This window comes from Musca autumnalis, unplaced genomic scaffold (assembly GCF_047663935.1).
Source record: "Musca autumnalis isolate F117 unplaced genomic scaffold, ASM4766393v1 scaffold_4, whole genome shotgun sequence".
NCBI classification, from domain to species: domain Eukaryota; kingdom Metazoa; phylum Arthropoda; class Insecta; order Diptera; family Muscidae; genus Musca; species Musca autumnalis.
The window spans coordinates 183,802,081-183,823,249 of NW_027411977.1; the positions used below are offsets into that span (position 1 = coordinate 183,802,081).

A 21,169-nucleotide genomic window follows, 5' to 3' on the forward strand; every position below is an offset into this window, starting at 1 on the left:
TACCATATAACAGTAACCAAATGTAAAACAACAGTAACATCATAATAATAATGATAATAATGTTTGCATTTTAGATTACATTACACGAAATGCCTTAAGTTAAACTAAACACACCGCAAATTTTTCATTTTATGTTTGTTTTTATTTTTGTTATTTCAACATGTAAGCAATTTTACACAAAGTCATGCAACTAATCAACCAACCAACCAACCATCCATCCAACCAACCAACCAACCACAACCTTAGTCAGTCATTGTCAAGGTAGCTGTTATTTTGTACTAAAATAACCGTTATCAGAACAAGAAACAACTGTGAAGTTTATTTGTTTTTATTTTGTTTTTCTACTATTCTTTTATAGCACACATTTATTAATTGCAACATTTATTTTCCTTTTTCTTTGCAGATTTTTGCGTTATTTTGTATAGTTGTTTTAAATTCACACACAACATACGCCACTCTGTGGTCAAATTTACACAACGACAATCCCCAACAATCTCTGCCAAGATGTAACGGTGCCAAGGGTCTGAAATATTTGTCGGGTGATGCATTAACAGATTCAATGGATTGTATAGGACCAAATAATGCACCATATCCAAGGTAAGAAGATAATTAAATTACAGTTGATGTTCTCTATAATGAATGTCACTACAACGAATACTTATTTGTAACCTTTAAGACCAACAATATAAATAGTTACAAAAATTACAGTTGAACTTCTCTATAACGGACGTCCCTGTAACGATATATAATAGGTAAATTTGTTATACCCTCAGCATTTATGCTAACGAGGGTATATACACTTTCATACGGGCAAAATGTGCCTCATCGAAATAAAGGTTTTAGACCCAAAGTATTTTTGGACGTAATCCGTTTCAGACAAATTGGAGTTGATTTAGCCATGTCCGTTCGTCTGTCTGGCTGGAGCGCTCGATAACTCTCGAACGGATCAACCGATTCAGTCCAAAATTTGGCTTTCGTAATATTTTGTCCAAACTTAGTTTAAGTTCGAAGATTGGTTAAAACGGTCCACTCCGGTACCTCCCCCACAAATGAACGAAAATGTTCGGAAAATTTGTGCGCACGATAACTCATGAAGTGAGTAACTAATTTGGTCCACACTTTGTACATCGTGAAGTTTCTACCAGACATAGATAAGGTTCCAATATAGATCGGTCCACTCTTTGGGGTACCACCCACACAAAATTTCGGAAAACTTCAGTTTAGAACCAGCTCGTGAATCGCTTTGATTTTTGTTGAAGCAACTTACATTTGACGGTAAAAGTTTTTTCAGGTTCAAGTCCATACTTTTTGAGAAAACAGACTGAAAGATGCAAAAAAACCCTATGGCACCATATGTAGTGGTTGGACAGCACCATAACTCTCCAACTAATCAACCGATTTGGTCCAAATAAGGAGTTCGTCATATTTTGTCCAAACTTAGTTTCAGTTCGAAGATGGGCAATACCGATCCACAACTTCCGGTACTTCCCACCAATATTTAAAAATGACACAAAAATGGTATGCACGATATCTCTTGAACGGGGCAATCAATTTGGTCCAAACTTTGGATCTCCTAATATTTCGTCCAAATTTAGTTTAACTTATAAAGTGGCTCATATCGGTCCTCTCCTTAGGGTACCTCCCCCACAAAAGTTCAAAATTTCAATTCACATAGGCTGAGGGTATACCTCTGTCGGAAAAGCAGACTGATTCTTTCTTACCTGTTAAATTTCCAGTTGGTATTGGAACAATAATATTTTTATTATTAAGGGGAGGGGGAGTTTTATACTAACAACGAAGACTAAATACCAAATTTCAGCATTTCGGTGGAATATTGAAGCCACAACCTGCAAAATACCGAAAATCGGGAAGTATGGTTCTATGGGGGCAATATGAAGGTGTAAACCTATACCTACAAATTTCAGGTGAAAAGTTCTATACCCCCGAGGAACACTAATACCAAATTTCAGCCATTTCGGTGGAATATTGAGGTCACAACCTTCAAAATATCAAAAATTGGGATGTAACGTTCTATGGGGGCTATATGAAGACGTGGACCTATACCGACATATTTAGAGGGGAAAGTTGAATATCCCCAATGAAGACTAAATACCAAATTTCAGCCATTTTGATGGAATATTGTGGCCATAGCCTTAAAAATACCGAAAATCTGGAGGTGCCGTTCTATGGGGGCTCTATTACACAGTGGTTCCGCCCGTGGACAAAAATCGAAAAATTGATGGCGACAAATTTTATTGCGATTGAATTAAATATTCTCTAAACATATCAAATGTTTAACATCCAGCATTATTTTTGTAAATTTACAGCGGTTATACGCCAAGTTAAGTCAAAAATTTTGTGATTTGTATGTGATGCCTTAAAAACGAAATATACATCCGCAAAGCATTTGTAGGTTATGAGTAAAATTATAAAAAAATGGAGAGGTAAATGTGCAATTTTCAAAATGAAACTTATAGGTGATGGTATTGGCAATGTTTTTACGAAAAAACAAATTCATAATTCGTTTCCTAACTTCATTAAAAATAAATTCTTAATAATTGACTTTTTCTGCTATTTTTAATATAATTACTATAAATTTATGTTGAGTTTTACTAATGTTGTGAGTATTTGTGAGTCTCGAAATTTTGTGTAAGATGCAGGGGAAAGTCTCTAGTTTACGATTAAAAAAAGTCCAGCTGCCCCCATCTGCCAACCTCTAAGTTATTCCTCTTACACCACGCCCGTAAAATCGTCAAAATTCCGAAAATCGGGAGGTACGTTTATATGGGAGCTATGCCTAAACTTGGACCTATACTGAACATTTTTGGCAGCGAGGTATTTTGCTCACTCAGAACTCAAAATGCCAAGTAACAGCCAAAACGGTTGGAAAATATGGGTAAAATCGTCAAAATTTCGAAAATCGGGAGGTACGGGAGGTAACTAGACCGATATTGACCATTTTTTGCATGGAAGTATTTGGTTCAGTCAGAACTCAAAATGCCAAATTACAGTCAAATCAGTTGGAAAATTTCGCTAGAATTGTCAAAATACCGAAAATCTGAGGGTACATTTATATGGTGGCTATACCTAAACGTGGACCTGTATTGAATGTTTTTTGCAAGGAGGTAGTTTATTCACTCAGAACTCAAAATGCAAAAAAAACATCCAAATCGGTTGGTTAATTTCTATCTTTTTGGCTTGTTTAAAAGCTACGTTTAAAATTTGGAGGCGGTAGCTCGATTAGAACCATTTTTGGCACTCTTTTCCATACAAGTGGGACCACTGTGTATTAAGGCGTGTACCGACACTTTTCTGGGGAAAGTTTTACACCACCATCGAAGACTAAATACAAAATTTCAGCCATTTCCGGGTAGTACTAAAGCGAAAACCTTCAAAATACCGAAAATCGGGAAGTACCGTTCTATGGGAGCTATATAAAGGCGTGGACCTATACCGACAAATTTCATATGGAATGTTTTATACCCCAAACGAAGACTAAATATCAAATTTCAGCGATTTCGGAGGAATATTGAAGCCGCAACCATCAAAATAAAGGGGTGGACCTATACCGACAAATTGTATATGGAAAGTTTTATATCCCAAATGAAGACTAACTACCAAATTTCAGCTATTTCCGTAAAATATTGAGGCCGCAACCTTCAAAATATTTATGGGCGCTATATGAAGGCGTGGGCCTATACTGCCTATATGGAAAATTTGTGCACCCCAAACGAAGACTAAATACCAAATTCTAGCCAATTCGGAGGAATATTGAGGACACAACCTTCAAAATATCGAAAATCTATGGGGGCTATATAAAGGCGTGGACCTATACCGACAAAATTCTAGGGAAAAGTTGTATACCCCCAACGAAGACTAAGATAAAACCTTCAAAATACCGAAAATCGGGTGGTACCATTCTATGGCTATATCAAACAAGTGAGAAAAGGCTATAGTCGGCACGGGGCCGACTATGTGATACCTCTGTGCATAATCTTTTCACTCGAAAACATTTCTTTTAGGGAGATACGAAAGTTTTCACCTATCTGGCTTTTATACCAAATGACTGAATCAAAATAATTAATATTTAATTTTATATTTGACTACCATCGACATCACCAACATCAATATGCTTCTATCTCTATGAGGAAAATGTGGAAAAAGGGATGTATTACCGACTATTGCGATATCTCTATTATTTGACCACCTACGCCAACCTACTTTGCATAATTTTAAAGATGGGATTTTCTACTTTCTTAGTCAGGCTTTGCTTTTAGATGGTCCCGAACGAAAGGTGTGATATTCGTCATCATAAATAAAATCGCAAAATGAAAAGTTGGTTTTTATTTGCGACTATTGTGATATCTTCGTTGTTTGATCACCTACAAAAACCTACTTTACATCATTAGAAAGGTGATATTTTCTACTTTCCTATACGGCGTACCTGTATGAGAGAATAACAACGAAAAGTTTGTTAACCCTGTATTCTATGCGTCAAAAATATTCGGTTTTGTAACTTTTATTAAATATTTTAACAAAAAAACAGGTCATTATAGACCTTCTTCTGCAATTTTAGTATATATTTTAATAATTGCGAACACAATCATTGTTCTTGTGTGTAAAAATATTATTATTATTTTTAAATATTTAGTCGAATATAGTTGGAATCATGTGCAAAATTCACGAAAACATAGGAATAATAGATTTCTTGAAGCACATAAGGCAGACAAAACCAAGGACTAGGAGGGAAAATAGAGGAATCTTCTGAAAAACTACTCTTGAAATTGGTCACCGAGTCCTAAATGACTCTGAGAAGATAGAAAATATGCACTTAAATTCCAAAATCGTAAGATTATAGCTTCTATTATAGATTATAGCTTCTCTCGCCCTTAATTTTCTTGAAATTGGTCACCGAGTCCTAAATGACTCTGAGAAGATAGAAAATATGCACTTAAATTCCAAAATCGTAAGATTATAGCTTCTCATAGCCTTGTAACACATCACAAACCATCGGCTTATTTACGTAACCAAGTTTCGCCTTGGTGTACATACAAAACTTGGTGTACATAAAAAATTGGGTGAAATGGAGTTAGTTTTGAATACCTAAGCAGGAAAATCAGTATACCACACATTTTCTGGCCTTTCTGTGTACTCCAACATAAAACGTACAAAGAGTTTCTAGGAGACATGTATGAACCAATGACTTATGATGTGTTACAGGGCTATGAGAAGCTTTAACCTTACGATTTTTGGAATGTAAGTGCGTATTTTCTGTCTTCTGGGAGTGATTAAGGACTTGGTGAACTTTGGCTTTGGCTGGCTTATATGTTCCACGAAATCTATTATTTCTATGTTTTCGTAACTTTTGAACATTATTTTAACTATATTCGACTAAATATTTAAATATCCAAATCTCGACCTATTTTATTATAATTTGGCAAACTTATTCCTAGACCAAATTCCGTCATACATTTCAAATTTTATCAAAATTGGATATACATAGCGTGATTGACCCACCAAATACCTAAAATCGAGCGAAAAATATATGAGGTATATCTAAATCTGAACTAATTTCAATATGATTTGGTAATTTTTTTATGGGCCAAATCCCGTCATACATTGCAAATTTCAACAAAATTGGACATACGTAGCACGATTGCACAGTGGTAGCTACCATTTGCCAAAATTAAAAAAAAAATGAAAGTCTAATTTTTGGTACCAAATGTGTTCCTGACATGTTAAATTTCTCTAAAATAAATTTGTTATGGATTACCTATTACTTTACTCTTTGAAAATAGCATCAAAAAAGGGAAAAATTAACAGGTAGGATTTCGAGGTGAATTCAGTGCAAAAATTACGTGAATGTAAAATATTAATATCAAACTAAATGAACTCTATATTGACCAAACTTAATTCGAATATTGAAAAACAATATGTTAACTTAATTTTTGTGCAGTTTTGTGTTTGTTAATTTTTTGGATTCATTATTGAATACGTGTGTTGACTGAAGGACTTTGGTAATGTCATTTCTTCAGTATCATTAAATTTTATGTAAAGTATTATTTATGTTCCCCCGCTTTCCTCCCAACGAAATTATTTTTACAAGATTAGTAGTAGTCTAAAGATTCTATTTTCAAAATATCAGCTGAATCTTTTCGCATCTTTTGAACTTCTTCCCAAAATACTAAGGATACCTTTCAGGGAGTTTTTGTAATTTTTTCAAATGGGCAGGTGATACATTTCAGCATTTTAAATATTTAGAAGAGACATTGTGCGGTTCAGTTATGTGAAGGATACGTCAATGTAAAGTTCGGAAAATTCAGCCATTGATTATTACGGCTAGAACCCTAAAAATACCGAATATTGGGGGGTACCGATTTATGGGGACAACATCAGAGGGTGGACCTAAATTAATTTCTGGGGGTAGCCTACCTCCAGGAATGACTAAGTGACATTTCGGTCATTTCGAATTAATAATTTATATAAAACCTTCAAAATTCCGAAAATCGGGCGGTACCATTATATGGGGACCCTATCAAAACGTGGACCCAATTCAGAAATGTTTTGCAAGAAGGTTTTCTAACACTAGGGAATACCGATAGCCAAATTTTAGCCAATTTCATTGAAAGATGTGGTCAAGACCCCCAAAATGCCAGAAATCAGGGGTACCGTTCTATGGGGGCTATACCTAAAGTTGGACTTATGTTGATTTTTTTTTTGCTTTTTTTCATTTGTGTTGCTAAACTAAATTTTACTGAAAATTTCGTATTGATATTTGCACAACAAGTATTTTTGACAGCTCTTTCCATACAAGTTCGACCACAGTGGATTGGTGCACCAAATACCTAAATTCGAGCGAAAATATATATAGGAGCCATATCCAAATCAGAACCGATTCTAACCCTAATAAATAGTGTTCGTCCTTTGGCCAACAAAAAAATTATCTTCAACAATTTTTATTGAAATTGGATAATAAATGCGACCTGCACTTCGATTACAAAAATACATGGACAGGAAGACGAACGGACATGCTTAAATCTGAAGATCGTTAAATGTAACCATGGGACTATCTCTTTTCCTTTTCCATGTTACTAACAAATACACAAAGATATAGTATCCATTACCACAGTGTGGTGTAGGGTATAAAGACCTTCTTATTACAAATTATCAAATACAAGAGGTGTATTGATTGTATTGAAAAATGAATCTGCTAATCAAGAAGACCATCAGAATTTTAAATCTGTACCAAGTACCAAATATGAAACCTATAGCAAAAACGTATTCCATTTTTAGACATGGCACGGTCCCGACAATAGCCTTTGCCTGCTGTAATCAATCTAACTTCTAAAAGTCTTGAGATATAACGATAAAAGTTCACCCAGGTTCGTTTTTTGTTTGCCGGCAGTTCAAGTGTGATATTGAGCGATATAAACACCTCCGGCTTCAGATGTTTTTTCAACCACAATACTTGTAGTTTGCCGTGTAAGTTTGAAAGTGCCAAGAAACTTCGCAATGTAAAATTGACATTATTTTGGTATATCGGTATCTCTCGATATTAAGTATTTTAGTTATGTTATGTTATTTTAGGTATTTGGTGAACCAATTTTAATGGAATTTGGAATGTGTGACCGAATTTGTTCTATATAAAAGTTTGCCTAATTATATTGAAATCTGTTCAGATTTGTATTGGATTGCTCACATATATGGGTGAGTATTGCGAAAAGACTTGTTTTTGTGTCCCGACGCATTTAGGGTTAAAAATATTGACAAATTGAAATTCAAGGTACAAATACTCATTACCGTGGCATGCACTAGTCGTTTTGTGCTAAAAAAAACACTGACATTCATTAATATTTCAAAATATATTATATAAATGAAGTACTATGAACAAGGTCTATTTTAATTTCATAAATATAATTTTATTTTTTCAATTATGATTGTGAGACATTTTAGACGTGTCCCTATTTTTTGCCATTCCCGTGGGCCAATTTGTTTATTAAGAAAAATGCTTTAAGCCGGGTTTTATATAAAAATTGTAATTGTATTTTTATTTCATCCGTATAGTGGGCATTTCCAGTCTTTGGTCCTTTCCTTACTGGTTACCAATTTAATGTGCAACAAGAGTCAAATTTTCCTAAATTACGGAAAGAGCCCACCAGATTGTGAAAATAAAGCTAGAAATATGATGTTTTTAAAATTTACATCAGGACGTAAAAAATAGGGGGCAAGTGCGAAATTTCATTCTTTTTTTTTTGGAAATTAAGAATCCTAGAATTTTTCGCCTTTTAGGTGTATATTAGCTATGGGCACTTTATTGACAAGATTGCGGCGAATATTTTTCTTAATATATTTTTATAACCTATATACAAAACTAATGTATCATAAATTAATTAATTGTGTGTACAATAGGGTTATGACTTTTCGACTGTTTTATCAAAATTGTTTTTCTGTAGCAGGAATTTTTGCCTATCATTGACTAAAGTAACGTTCATTATTTTTAAATGTTAAAAAGGTCACGCACAAACAAATTCAAATTCGAAATTCAATTGGAATATACAAATTACATTGAAATGCTTCGAATTTCAAATGAAATAAATTACAACTGAAATTCTTCGAATTACATGTGAAAATGGTGTAGTATTTACCATTTAGTGCTAAAAACACGCCCTTATTCCAAAAACTAGAAAAAGTTGTGCTTTTCTCTAAACAAAAATGGCGATGATTAACTCTAGCTCCTTCACCATATTTGGATATGTTGATTTTGACATTTCTGATGGAGTTTTTTGAAATTGTTGTAATTTTTCCATTACCGTACTTTTTGAACAAATTTGTATAGGAAAACAACTTATGTTGTAATAGGAAAGCTAGTATATAGGAAATTTTCTCACCTTGGGAAATCTGATTTTGTTTATGTCTATATTTAAGTCTTATTAGTCCAGATTTATTGCTGTGGCGGAATATCTGGAGAATCTCAATAACATAATAATCAGCAAAAAATCGACGTTAAACGACAAAAATCTTAATTTGGAACAGTTTTTGATGATTTTCCAAATTTAATTAACGATTCTCGTCAAAAACTCTTGAATATTCAGCATATTTTTTGCATATGTTTTGCTTGTTTTTGATATGACCCCAACTATTGAAAAATTGGCCCTCCAAACGCCTAGATCCAAATTTTGAGTCCAATCGGATAAGAAATAAAAAAAACATGCTAAAATCAGACGTCTACTTATTAGGAATTATTTGACGTATACGTAATGGAATTAACATTTGAAATCCAGTTGATTTATTAAATCCGGTAATATGTAAACGTACTATTAGTTAATGGAATTTATGTCCAGGAAACTCTGAAGACTAAAACGGCGTTTGCAATAGAGCTTTTTGTCGGGTTAACCTTCTTTATGATTTATTTGACGTTTACGCTATGGAATTAATATTTGAAACCCAAACCCACTGGGTTAATCCGGTTAAGTGCAAACGGGGTTTACTATGAACCAATTTACCTTTGTCTGGTTTAGATTAGTTTAAAAAATAAATAAAAATTAATTTATAAATACGGAAAACGATTCCAAAGCACGTGTACACATGAAAAGTAAAATTACATCATAATTATTGATCGGAAAAGTGATATTTCAATCAAGTCCACATTAATTAACATATTTTTTAAACCAATGACAAACGTTTTTGTAATAACTTCCTTATTAGATTTATGTATATGCAAGCAAGTTTTCACCTTTCATTTATATTTCTTTTTTATATACTTTTTTCATTTCAGTGCGGCAGTTGCGCGGACATTTGCCAATTGGAACGGAAATACAAGACGTGGTCGCCAAACTAAATTGCCCACAACATTAGATCCCTCCATTACAACCAGCGCTCTGTTGAGAGCCTACAATGAAGTCAACAATGAAGATATTGATAGTTTTAGAGTTGGTAAGTTACAGGGGGGGTATAAATAAAATAAATGTTTTATAAATTATATCGTCATTTTAATGGAATTCCTCCATAATGCCAATTTAATGATTACCAGTAGCACAACATTACAGATGAAGGTTTCACATCAGTACTTAGTGCGACCCTGTATCTAGTTACCGATAAAACACACAGTGCTTGTACAGAGGCATTGGTCGGTATACCTATGTTCTACAAATCAAAATTGTATTCTTCTCAGATAATAAATAGTTTTTGTGGTTTCTGGATCATTACAGTTTATTTAATTTGCGGTATTCATATTTTCCTCCATTATTTCTTCCTGTTTCCTATTCTTCCCGCAATAATACTGCCATCACATGTATAAGTAATTGGTCATTATTTTCAAATAAAGCAATTGATTTTTGTTTTTCTTTCTCTTATATTCTTATTCCATTTGAGAATTTGCAAATAATCTCAAGAGTTCGGTCAGCTGGTGGCAATGACATGACATACAACATAGAAAAATGTTTAAGTATGTCAGAACAATAACCTACTTTTTATGATGATGACAATTAAACTGATTCATATTTCAATCGGTTAGAAAGATAACGTTATTTATACTTATTTGTGGACCATGTGAACGATATGTAGTATCAAGGCAAATTTATAGAAGGTATGTGCATGAATTACAACAACTAAAAAGTTTACAAAAACAACATTGATGTTATTGAAAATTAATTGTCAAAGAAAATATTGAATATTAGGGTCGTTCCAAAAATTTTTTCAGAAAACACATAAATTCATTTTGAAAATCCTCTAAAATAGAACAAATTTGTATCAAAATGTAAATATAACGCATTCAGAGCTCTCGTAGGTAATTGTTATTACACGTTTACGATGAAAATAAGTATTTTATGTTAGCAAATTTCGAAGTTTCAAATTTCATGAGTAGACCCTATTACATTTTGAAAACTAAATTTACAAAAAAAGTAAGAATACAGCTGGTTGTCACTTCTACCTTTAATAAATATGCCTTGTGTAGTATAGTATCATGGCTACATCCATGGCACAATAATACAGGTACAGCGGCAAAAACAGCTGGTTATCACACTAGTTGTCAAAATTCATTATTGTGAATAAAAACACAATAATGTATTATTGTGAATTGCTTCGGTTGGATATTGACGTCACAATCTTCAGTATTACGAAAATCCGGAGGTACCGTTCTATGGGGGCTATATCGAAACGTGGACCTATACCGACGAATTTTAGTCAGAAATGGGGCAATATGAAAGCGTGGACCTGTACAGACATATTTCTGGCGAACAGTTTTATATCACATTGAAGACTAAATACCAAATTTCAGCCATTTTTGTGGAATATTGAAGACACAACCTTCAAAATACGAAAAAGCGGGAGGTACTTTTCCATGGGGGCTATATGAAGGCAGGGACCTATACCGACAAATCTAAAGGGTAAGTTTGAGTACCCCCAACGAAGTCAAAATACCAAATTTCAGCCATTTCGGTGGAATATTGAGGCCCCAACGTTCAAAATACTGAAAATGGGGAGGTACCGTTCTATGGGAGCTATATGAAGGCATGGACCGATACCGACAAAGTTTTGGGGGAAAATTTTATACGTGGACTAAGTACCAAATTTCAGCCAATTCGGTGTGATAATGAAGCTAAAACCTTCAAAATACCGAAAATCGGGAGGTACCGTTCTATGGGGGCTATATGAAGGTGTGGACCGATACCGACAAAATTCTGGGGGAAGTTTAATACCCCTAAAGAAGAGTAAGTACCAAATTTCAGCCAATTCGGTGTGAAAATGAAGCTAAAACCTTCAAAATACCGAAATTCGGGAGGTTCCGTTATATGGGGGCTATATGAAGGTGTGGACCGATACCGACAAAATTCTGGGGGAAAGTTTTGTACCCCTAAAGAAGACTACGAACCAAATTTCAGCAGTTTTGGTAGGATAATGAAGCTAAAACCTTTAAAATACCGAAAATCGGGAGGTACCGTTCTATGGGGGCTATATGGGGGAAAGTTTTATACCCCTAAAGAAGACTACGTACCAATTTTCAGTCATTTTGGTTGGATAATGAAGCTAAAACCTTAAAAATACCGAAAATCGGGAGGTACCGTTCTATGGGGGCTATATCAAAATGTGGGCCGGTATATCCCATTTTCAATACCAACCATCCTGCAAGTAATAAAAACTTCTGTACCAAATGTTGACTCTCTATCTTTAAAATTGCGAGCTGTATCTTGATTTCAACAGACAGACGGACAAACGGACGGACAGTATATATGTATATATTAATGTACGAAAATGTTCGGAAAATTTGTGCGCACGATAACTCTTGAAGTGGGTAACTGATTTGGTCCACACTTTGGACATCGTGAAGTTTCTACCAGACATAGATAAGGTTCCAATATAGAACCAATTGGTCCACTCCTTCGGGTGCCACCCACACACAATTTCAGAAAACTTCAGTTTAGGACCAGCTCGTGAATCGCTTTGATTTTTGTTGAAGCAACTTGCATTTGATGGTAAAAGTTTTTTTCAGGTTCAAGTCCATACTTTTTGAGAAAACAGACTGTAAGATGCAAAAAAACCCTATGGCACCATATGTAGTGGTTGGACAGCACCATAACTCTCCAACTAATCAACCGATTTGGTCCAAATATGGACTTCGTCATACTTTGTCCAAACTTAGTTTCAGTTCGAAGATGGGCAATACCGGTCCACAACTTCCGGTACTTCCCACCAATATTTACAAATGTCACTAAAATGGTATGCACGATATCTCTTGAACGGGGCAACCAATTTGGTCCAAACTTTGGATCTCCTAATATTTCGTCAAAATTTAGTTTAACTTATAAAGTGGCTCATATCGGTCTTCTCCTTAGGGTACCTCCCCCATAAAAGTTCAAAATTTCAATTCACGTAGGTTGAGGGTATATCTCTGTCGGCAAAGCAGACTGATTCTTTCTTACCTGTTAAATTTCCAGTTGGTATTGGAACAATAATATTTTTATTATTAAGGGGGAGGGGGAGTTTTATACTAACAACGAAGACTAAATACCAAATTTCAGCATTTCGGTGGAATATTGAAGCCACAACCTGCAAAATACCGAAAATCGGGAAGTATTGTTCTATGTAGGCAATATGAAGGCGTAAACTTATACCTACAAATTTCAGGTGGAAAGTTCTACACCCCCGAGGTAGACTAATACCAAATTTCAGCCATTTCGGTGGAATATTGAGGCCACAACCTTCAAATATCAAAAATTCGGTTGTACCGTTCTATGGGGGCGATATGAAACGTGGACCTATACCGATATATTTAGAGGGGAAAGTTGTATACCCCCAATGAAGTCTAAATACCAAATTTCAGCCATTTCGATAAATTATAGTGGCCATAACGTTGAAAATATCAAAAATCGGGAAGTACCGTTCTATGGGGGCTATATGAAGGCGTGGACCTATACCGACAAATTTCATATGGAGAGTTTAATACCCCAAACGAAGACTAAATATCAAATTTCAGCCATTTCGGAGGAATATTGAAGCCACAACCATCAAAATGAAGGGGTGGACCTATACCGACAAATTTTATATGGAAAGTTTTATATCCCAAATGAAGACTAACTACCAAATTTCAGCTATTTCCGTGGAATATTGAGGCCACAACCTTCAAAATATCGCAAATCGGGAGGTACCGTTTTATGGGCGCTACATGAAGGTGTACCCCAAATGAAGACTAAATACCAAATTCTAGCCAATTCGGAAGAATATTGAGGCCACAACCTTCAAAATACCGAAAATCTATGGGGGCTATATGAAGGCGTGGACCTATAGCGACAAAATTCTATGGAAAAGTTTTATACTAAGATAAACCCTTCAAAATACCGAAAATTTGATGGTATCGTTCTATGGGGGCTATATCAAAACGTGGCCCGATATAACCCATTTGCAATACCAAACATCTTAGGAGTAATAGAAACTTCTGTACCAAATTACAAAGCTCTATCTTAAAAATTGCGAGCTGTATCTTAATTTCAACAGACGGACGGATGGACAGACGGACATGATTATATCGACTGATCAAGAATATACATATATACTTTATAGGGTCTCCGACGAATATTTCGATGTGTTACAAACGGAATGACAAATTTAATTATACCCTCCATATGGTGGAGGTGGTGGCATTTGGACATAGGTATAGCCCCCATATAATGGTACCGCTCGATTTCAGTTATTTTCAAGATTTTATCTACATCTATATTTGCTTTAATTTTGAATTTATTGTTAAGGCATTTGTAACTTATTACCTAAATTGTTGGCCTAAATTGGTTGAAATTTGGCATTCTAAGTTCAAGGTGGTCAAAATTGCAAACATAGGTCCACGTTTTAGTATGGCATTTTTATGCTCTCAGCCTTTAGGCTAACGAGGTTATATACACTTTCATACGATCAAAATGTGCCTTATCGACATAATTTTTTTAGATCCCAACTATGTTTGGACGAAATCTGTTTCAGACAATTTGGAGTGTTCTCCTTCTTTCCGTCCGGCTGGCTGAACGCACAATAACTCTCGAACGGAACAACCGGTCCAAAATTTGGCCTTCGTAATATTTTGCCCATACTTAGTTTAAGTTCGAAGATGAGCCAAATCGGTCCACTCCTTCAGGTACCTCCCACATAAACATTCAAAGCTTTTCGCTAAAATGCCTCGCGCGACAGCTCTGGACCATACTTTGCACCTCGTAATATTTCTACGAGACATTGATCGTCCAAACATACTTTAAAGAATTCTATCTATGCGTTCTTGAATAAAACCGTTTTCAATGACACTGTGCAACATTTTGAAGGTAATCGTGTGCAAACAATTTGAACTTAAAATTTTTTGAAAGTATAGACCCAAACGACAAAAACCCTAGTAGGGTTTTGTTATATCAGATCCAGCTTGGATTTTATGGCCCCATCTAAACATGGTTAAATATTGACTTTTTACAGCTGAAACCAATGCGAATTTTCTTCTGACTTCTGGAGCAAATTTGTAGATAAGGGTAAGAACAAAATATTTGGAGAATTAATGAACTCAAAAAACTATATGTATTGCCTCAATTTTTTAATATACCTAAAAATTCCATAATTTGTATACATTTCGCACCATATCTCCAAAATTGTTAAATTTGTCTTAGGCCCATTATTACATCCTTTCTGTAGTTAAAGTTTGACCGGTATCGGACAGATAACCCGTTTTTTGTTCTTACATGTTTCCTTTAATAATAAGGCCCATTATTACATCCTTTCTGCAGTTAAATTTTGGCCGGTATCGGACAGATAACCCGTTTTTTGTTCTTACATGTTTCCTTTAATAATAAGTGTCAGATAAATTAAAAGGAACTTTGTGTTCCTTGTAAAATTTAAACTGCGCCTGAGAGTATGCTGCACCAAAAGCAAGAAAAAATTGTCAGCAAATTCAAATCAACCAACCAGATTTGAGTAAATTTTGTGTATACAGACTTTTTTGCTTGATATTGGCATATTTTTACAAAATTTAACATTTATAGCTCATTTAGACTAGCCATAAATCCTCGACTGGATTTAATAAAGTACAAATCTCATTGCATTTAAATATACATTTTGGAGGATTTAAATGGCAGTCAGCTGATTTTTGTTCATAGCATAATTACCAAGGTAAATGCATCAGCCCATCTGATCGAATTTGAAACGTCAAAAGAATTTTTTGTAAATTGAATTCGTCTCAAAAACATACGTCAAATTACAAATTTATTGTTTAATACTGAAAATGTTAGCACATTATGCTACTAATGCTAACTAGAGAGCATATAAAGAATTATTTTATCGCAGTTTGCCCATCTAAAATAAATAAACGAATTATTTTATCGTTTAGACATCATAAATATTAGTCTTGGTTGATTAAAATCAACTTTGTACATCAAAACAAATTTAATTTTTCCGCCTTGTTTACAAATTTTTATATTTTAAGTGTAGCAATTCACCCATGCATCTACCTTGTTTCTTGTGCCAGCTTGCAACTTTTTGTATTTTCTAGCAACATGTTGCAAAAAACAGAGTTGTATACGAGGATTTATGCCGGATTTAAAACAAATCCACTCAATACGAGGATTTATTTTTGTATGGGAAATCTGGTAGATTTTGACAGGATTTAGCAAATAAAACCTGATAATGTGCTAAATCCGGCTAATGAAGTCATATTTAAATGGGCTATTATATTAAATGGAAGATGTAATAACAAATCCCTGGTAATGCGAACTTTATTCTTTAATTTTCTTAAAGTAAGGTATAACTAAAATGGACTTTAAAGACAAGATGTAAGAACGGGCCTTAATGTTTTATTTTGGAAAAATATTCGCTGGAATGTAATACACAACCCTTCAGAACATGCCATTGTTGTAAAATACCTCTGTAACGTTGTTTTTGGTATATGTTTCAACGACAATTTAATAAATATGTCAATAAACTGCTTGTGTGAACAGTGTTTGAACTACGTGTTGTAAAAGATATGGTAAAAAATACCGCTGAGTTTCAGAATGCTCTAAAGAAGATTTTTGCAAAAGGTTACTTGGTTCAACTCCCAATAGTTTTGCCGATACCGACCAGAATTCCAGAAATTATGTGAAATTTTCTATATTTTATCGATTTTGATGCCCTAGAAGGAGTTTTTCTTATGTGTTCTATTCAACAGATAAGTTCTACTAGTTTGGTGCTACAATATTGCTAAAGACAGCGAGGCCAAATTCCAATTCGTTTCTAAGATAAAGGCCCTACAAATGCAAAAATGCGTAGTTATAGCCCGGTTTAGATGAGGTCATAAAATACGAACTGGATCTTAAAGGACAAAACCCAACTAGGGTTTTTGTAGTCTCAATATGAACTTTCAAAAAATGCATACTACAAGTTGTTTGTATTTTCAGTGTTGCATAGTGTGATTAAACCAAAATAGCTATTTAAAACTGGCACAACACATTTTGCCATCACAAATAATAAAGAGGTGGACCGATATGGCCCTCTTCGAACTTTAACTAAGTTTGGACCTATATAATAAAAACTTCTATACCAAATTATAAAGCTCTACCTTATTTGTTATTTGACTTCGACTGACTGACATGACTATATCGACCCAGAATTGTATCCTGCTCAAAAATATGTATGTCCCAATTTACATTGTGCGAGTTTACTTGCGGCAATTGTCATTTTGTAGGGGAGAGAGGTGAGGCATATGGTAACCCTTTGCCTCTCAGCACCCTCTCTCACCTACAAACTGACAATTGCCGCAAGTAAACTCGCCTAATGTAAATTGGGACTATACTTTATAGAATTTCAAATAAGTATTTCAATGCGTTACAAACGAAAAACCCAACTTAATATATGGTGGAGGGTATAAAATATATATTTCACATATTTTTTAACCAAATTCTTTGGTTTTTCCAATTTTTGAAAGCTTATAGCTCATTTAGACTAGCCATAAATCCTCATCTGGATTTAATAAATCCAGTACAAATCTCATTGCATTTAGATATACCTTTTTTTGGAGGATTTAAATTTCAATCAGCTGATTTTTGTTCATAGCACAATTACCAAGGTAGATGCATCAGCCCATGCGATCGAATTTGAAACGTCAGAAGAAGTTGTTGTAAATTGAACTCGTCTCAAAAAACATACGGCAAACTACAAATTTATTGTTTAATATTGAAAATGTTAGCTTATTATGCTACTAATGCTAACTAATGAGCAAATAAAGAATTATTTTATCGTTTTAACATTGCAAATATTTGTCTTGGTATCAAATCAAATTTGTACACTCATACCTCGATTTGCGTTGCCTCGATTTGCGTTATTAATAACTAACATTTCTGACTTTTTGTGAAAAAATTATTCAAAACATGTGGAAACATGTATATCAAATCAAATTTAGTTTTTTCGTATCGTTTACAAATTTTGACATTTTAAATTATTTTTAGTGTAGCAATTTACCGATGCATCTACCTTGTTCCTTGTCCCAGCTTGCAACTTTTTGTATTTTCTAGCAACATGTTGCAAAAAACAGAGTTGTATACGAGGATTTATGCCGGATTTAAAATAAATCCACCAAATACGAGGATTTATTTTTGTATGGGAAATCTGGAAGATTTTGACCGGATTTAGCAAATAAAACCTGATAATGCACTAAATCCGGCTAATGAAGTCATATCTAAATGACCTATTACCTACAAATAATAAATTAAATGTTATAAAATAAGAAATAAATTATACTGTTTTCTAAGCAGACATTTTCCCTTTTTAATGCGTTTTTTACACTTCAACCCTATAACCTAACCATTTGCTAGCTGCTTTTAAAATAATATAGCTTATTCGAAAGATATTAGTCGCCCATTTGCCGTTTTAAAAAGTAAAAAATTGTACATCGGCAAAAATTTTTTCAACTTTTGTATAACAGTTTTTTCAATTTTATTGAAGGTTCTAGGGGTGGGGGGCAGCTGCCCCCCTGCCCATAGCTGGCTACGCCCATGATTGGTCCTCAAAGACTATCCCCTTTAAATTCTTCCAACCAGAGATTAACTATTCTGTGGCTTTAAAATATTTCTGAAATCGAAGAAATTTGGTATTTATTGTAGCTCTGTGTCAGAACCTGCAAGAATAAAATATTTTGAGAGTATTGTAACTTTTTGCACTGCAATTCACATCCAATGAATTTCGTAAATCTGAACGTACTATTAGTCGAAGGTCCCACTAGAGTGGTTTCATTGAAACTTTTAGGGATTCTTAAATCGAGTTCCCCACTACAGCAACTTTATGATTAATGCTATTGCTTGGTTTACATTTACGAAATCCACTCGATTTCAACTGTCAAATCCATAGGTTAAACGTCAAATGAAATCCAGATGAGATTTCATTTGACTTTTGAAACTTCAAGAACAAACTTGGCATCACTTACACTTTTTACCTGTGGTTGTTGTTTATAAAGCGTGACGCGACGCGCAATGGACCGTATGTGCCGGGGTCATAAGTTCCAGTCCACACTAGCTCAATTTCAATGAAACAATTTCATGAAATTAGGCGTTCTTAGATAGAGTTCCATACCAAAGTAATTTAATGGAATTGACATTTGAAACCCAGTGGGTTTAATAAATCCGGTTAAGAGCAAACTGGGTATTAGCACCGAAACAACAACCACGTGAAAATATCGTAAGTGATGCCAAGTTTTTATCTACAGAAACGTTTCGCGTCTTAATTTAAGTTAAAACAACAACCATAAGCCCTCGGCACATACGGCGCGTTGAGCGTTGTGTTACAACAACCACATGAAAACTTCAAGAACAAACTTGGCATCACTTACACATTTTTCATGTGGTTGTTGTTTTCAACGCGCAACGCGTCGCACAACGTACCGTATGTGCCGGGGCCAATATGAAAAATGTGTAAGTGATGCGAAGTTTGTTCTTTAATTTTTCTTGTGGTTATTGTAACGCGGCACTCAACGGACCGTATGTGCCGCACCATTAGAGATCCTATAATATTTTATATTCACTGTAATTGGAGTTCCGACGACAACTCTAAAGGCGCAAACTCAATCAGCTCGTTGATTGCATTCTTCGCTTTTCTAGTAAAAGAATAATGAATGTAATTATTCTTTTACGAATTGATTGAGTTTTGGCCATAATATACACATCGTCATCAAATTGGCTAATGTTGAGACTCAGTACGTTGATGCATTTTTTTTTTTAATGTCGGGGAAGTTCAGACATTTTTGATAGCCGATGTCAACGAAAAATAATAACATACATTTCATTTTCATTTTTTTTTCAGGACGATCTGTCAAGCAAACCCCACAAGTTGATCAATGCAGAAGTACACCCGCTCGTTTGTGTAAAACACGTTATAATACCACAGCTCCCATGTATGGTGTCAGTTTGACCTCCGGCCAGCCTGTTACAATTGTTCAGAAATTCCCTGATTTATTGCAGCAAGTAGTCTTCGAAGTATGCGAGTAAGTAAAACCCAAACTCACTTATATCCTTAATACTCCAAAGTTTAAAATGAACTAAAATTAATTCTCTTCATTTTCTAGATCTTCTGAATGTGATGTTGTCCGGGGTGAATGTACCCAAACGTATGTGCCTTACTTATTCTTGGTTATACCCTTGGGTCCAGTTACACTGACCGGTCAAGATTATGTGTTGGTCGAAAGTGGTTGTGTTTGTAAACCAAAATACTCGACAGGAGCTGCCCAAGAACCCAATATGATACCATAGAATAGAAATAAATGAAAACAAGAAAGATATGAAAACTGCAAACATGTTTATTTCTTCAGTACTGGTACCATAACACGATTTTGAGTAGACCTTCTTCAAGCGATAGTACCATTTATACGAGACATTCACAAAAGTACCACAACATAAAATTGCCTTTCATCTCAAAGTTCATCGAAAAGAATATAACGGCAACATCTATACTTCCTTTACAGCTGAGGAAATTATTATTGTTATAATTTCATAGTTTATTACGAAAACATAAAAACAAAATTAAACGAAATATTTATGTATGTGTAAATTTCCAATACATTAATATTTTTAATTATGCTTAAAGAAAACAAAATGTAGTTTAGTGAGTAATCCCCCAACAAACAAATATTGGATTTACTTTAGATTTTACTCTAATATAAAATCTACGTTTCTCTTAGGTTCTTTTTGTTATAAAAAACTTATTTATTTCTTTCTTCTATTTTCATTTCCAGTTACGACATTTTTCAATACTTAGCTTCTCTCGAATATAGAAAATTGCACTATTTTCTCAATGTCTTCCTTCAAATATTGAATAATGTCGTTTTTGGAAAGCAAAACATTCTCCTACATTAATTTATATATTTTTAATAATACTTCCTGAGAAAAAAAACGATATAATATTTTTATAATTTAGTAATTAGAAACATTTATATCTAAGTAATAAAAAATACAAACAAGTTTACACTTAATATCATAAACACAACGTCGTTGCATTTATTTTGTAAATTAAAGAAAATTTTTAAGACAATCAAAAATTTATTAAATAAATAAATCAATTGTGTTAAAATAAAAACAATTTTCTTACTTACTTAAGGCCTCGGCACATTCGGTCCGTTGTGAGTCGCGTCACGCGTAAAAAACAACAACCACATGAAAAATGTGTAAGTGATGCCAAGTTTGTTCTT

At 34.1% G+C, this 21,169-nt stretch overlaps 1 protein-coding gene across 2 annotated transcripts; it reads left to right on the forward strand.

Moving 5' to 3' along the window:
* Positions 1-275: 275 nt before the first annotated feature.
* On the forward strand, positions 276-21,057 carry LOC141402436 (uncharacterized). 2 transcript variants are annotated; one of them, XM_073983720.1, is made up of 5 exons: positions 276-311; positions 404-597; positions 9,776-9,933; positions 19,789-19,969; positions 20,051-21,057. In XM_073983720.1, exons 2-5 carry the CDS (start codon positions 560-562, stop codon positions 20,232-20,234), a joined length of 561 nt encoding a protein of 186 aa, XP_073839821.1. In that variant the 5' UTR covers positions 276-311; positions 404-559; the 3' UTR covers positions 20,235-21,057. The 2 variants fall into 2 exon arrangements, with proteins under 2 accessions (XP_073839821.1, XP_073839822.1); XM_073983721.1 differs by lacking the exon at positions 276-311 and having other exon boundaries at positions 358-597.
* The last annotated feature ends 112 nt before the right edge of the window (positions 21,058-21,169 follow it).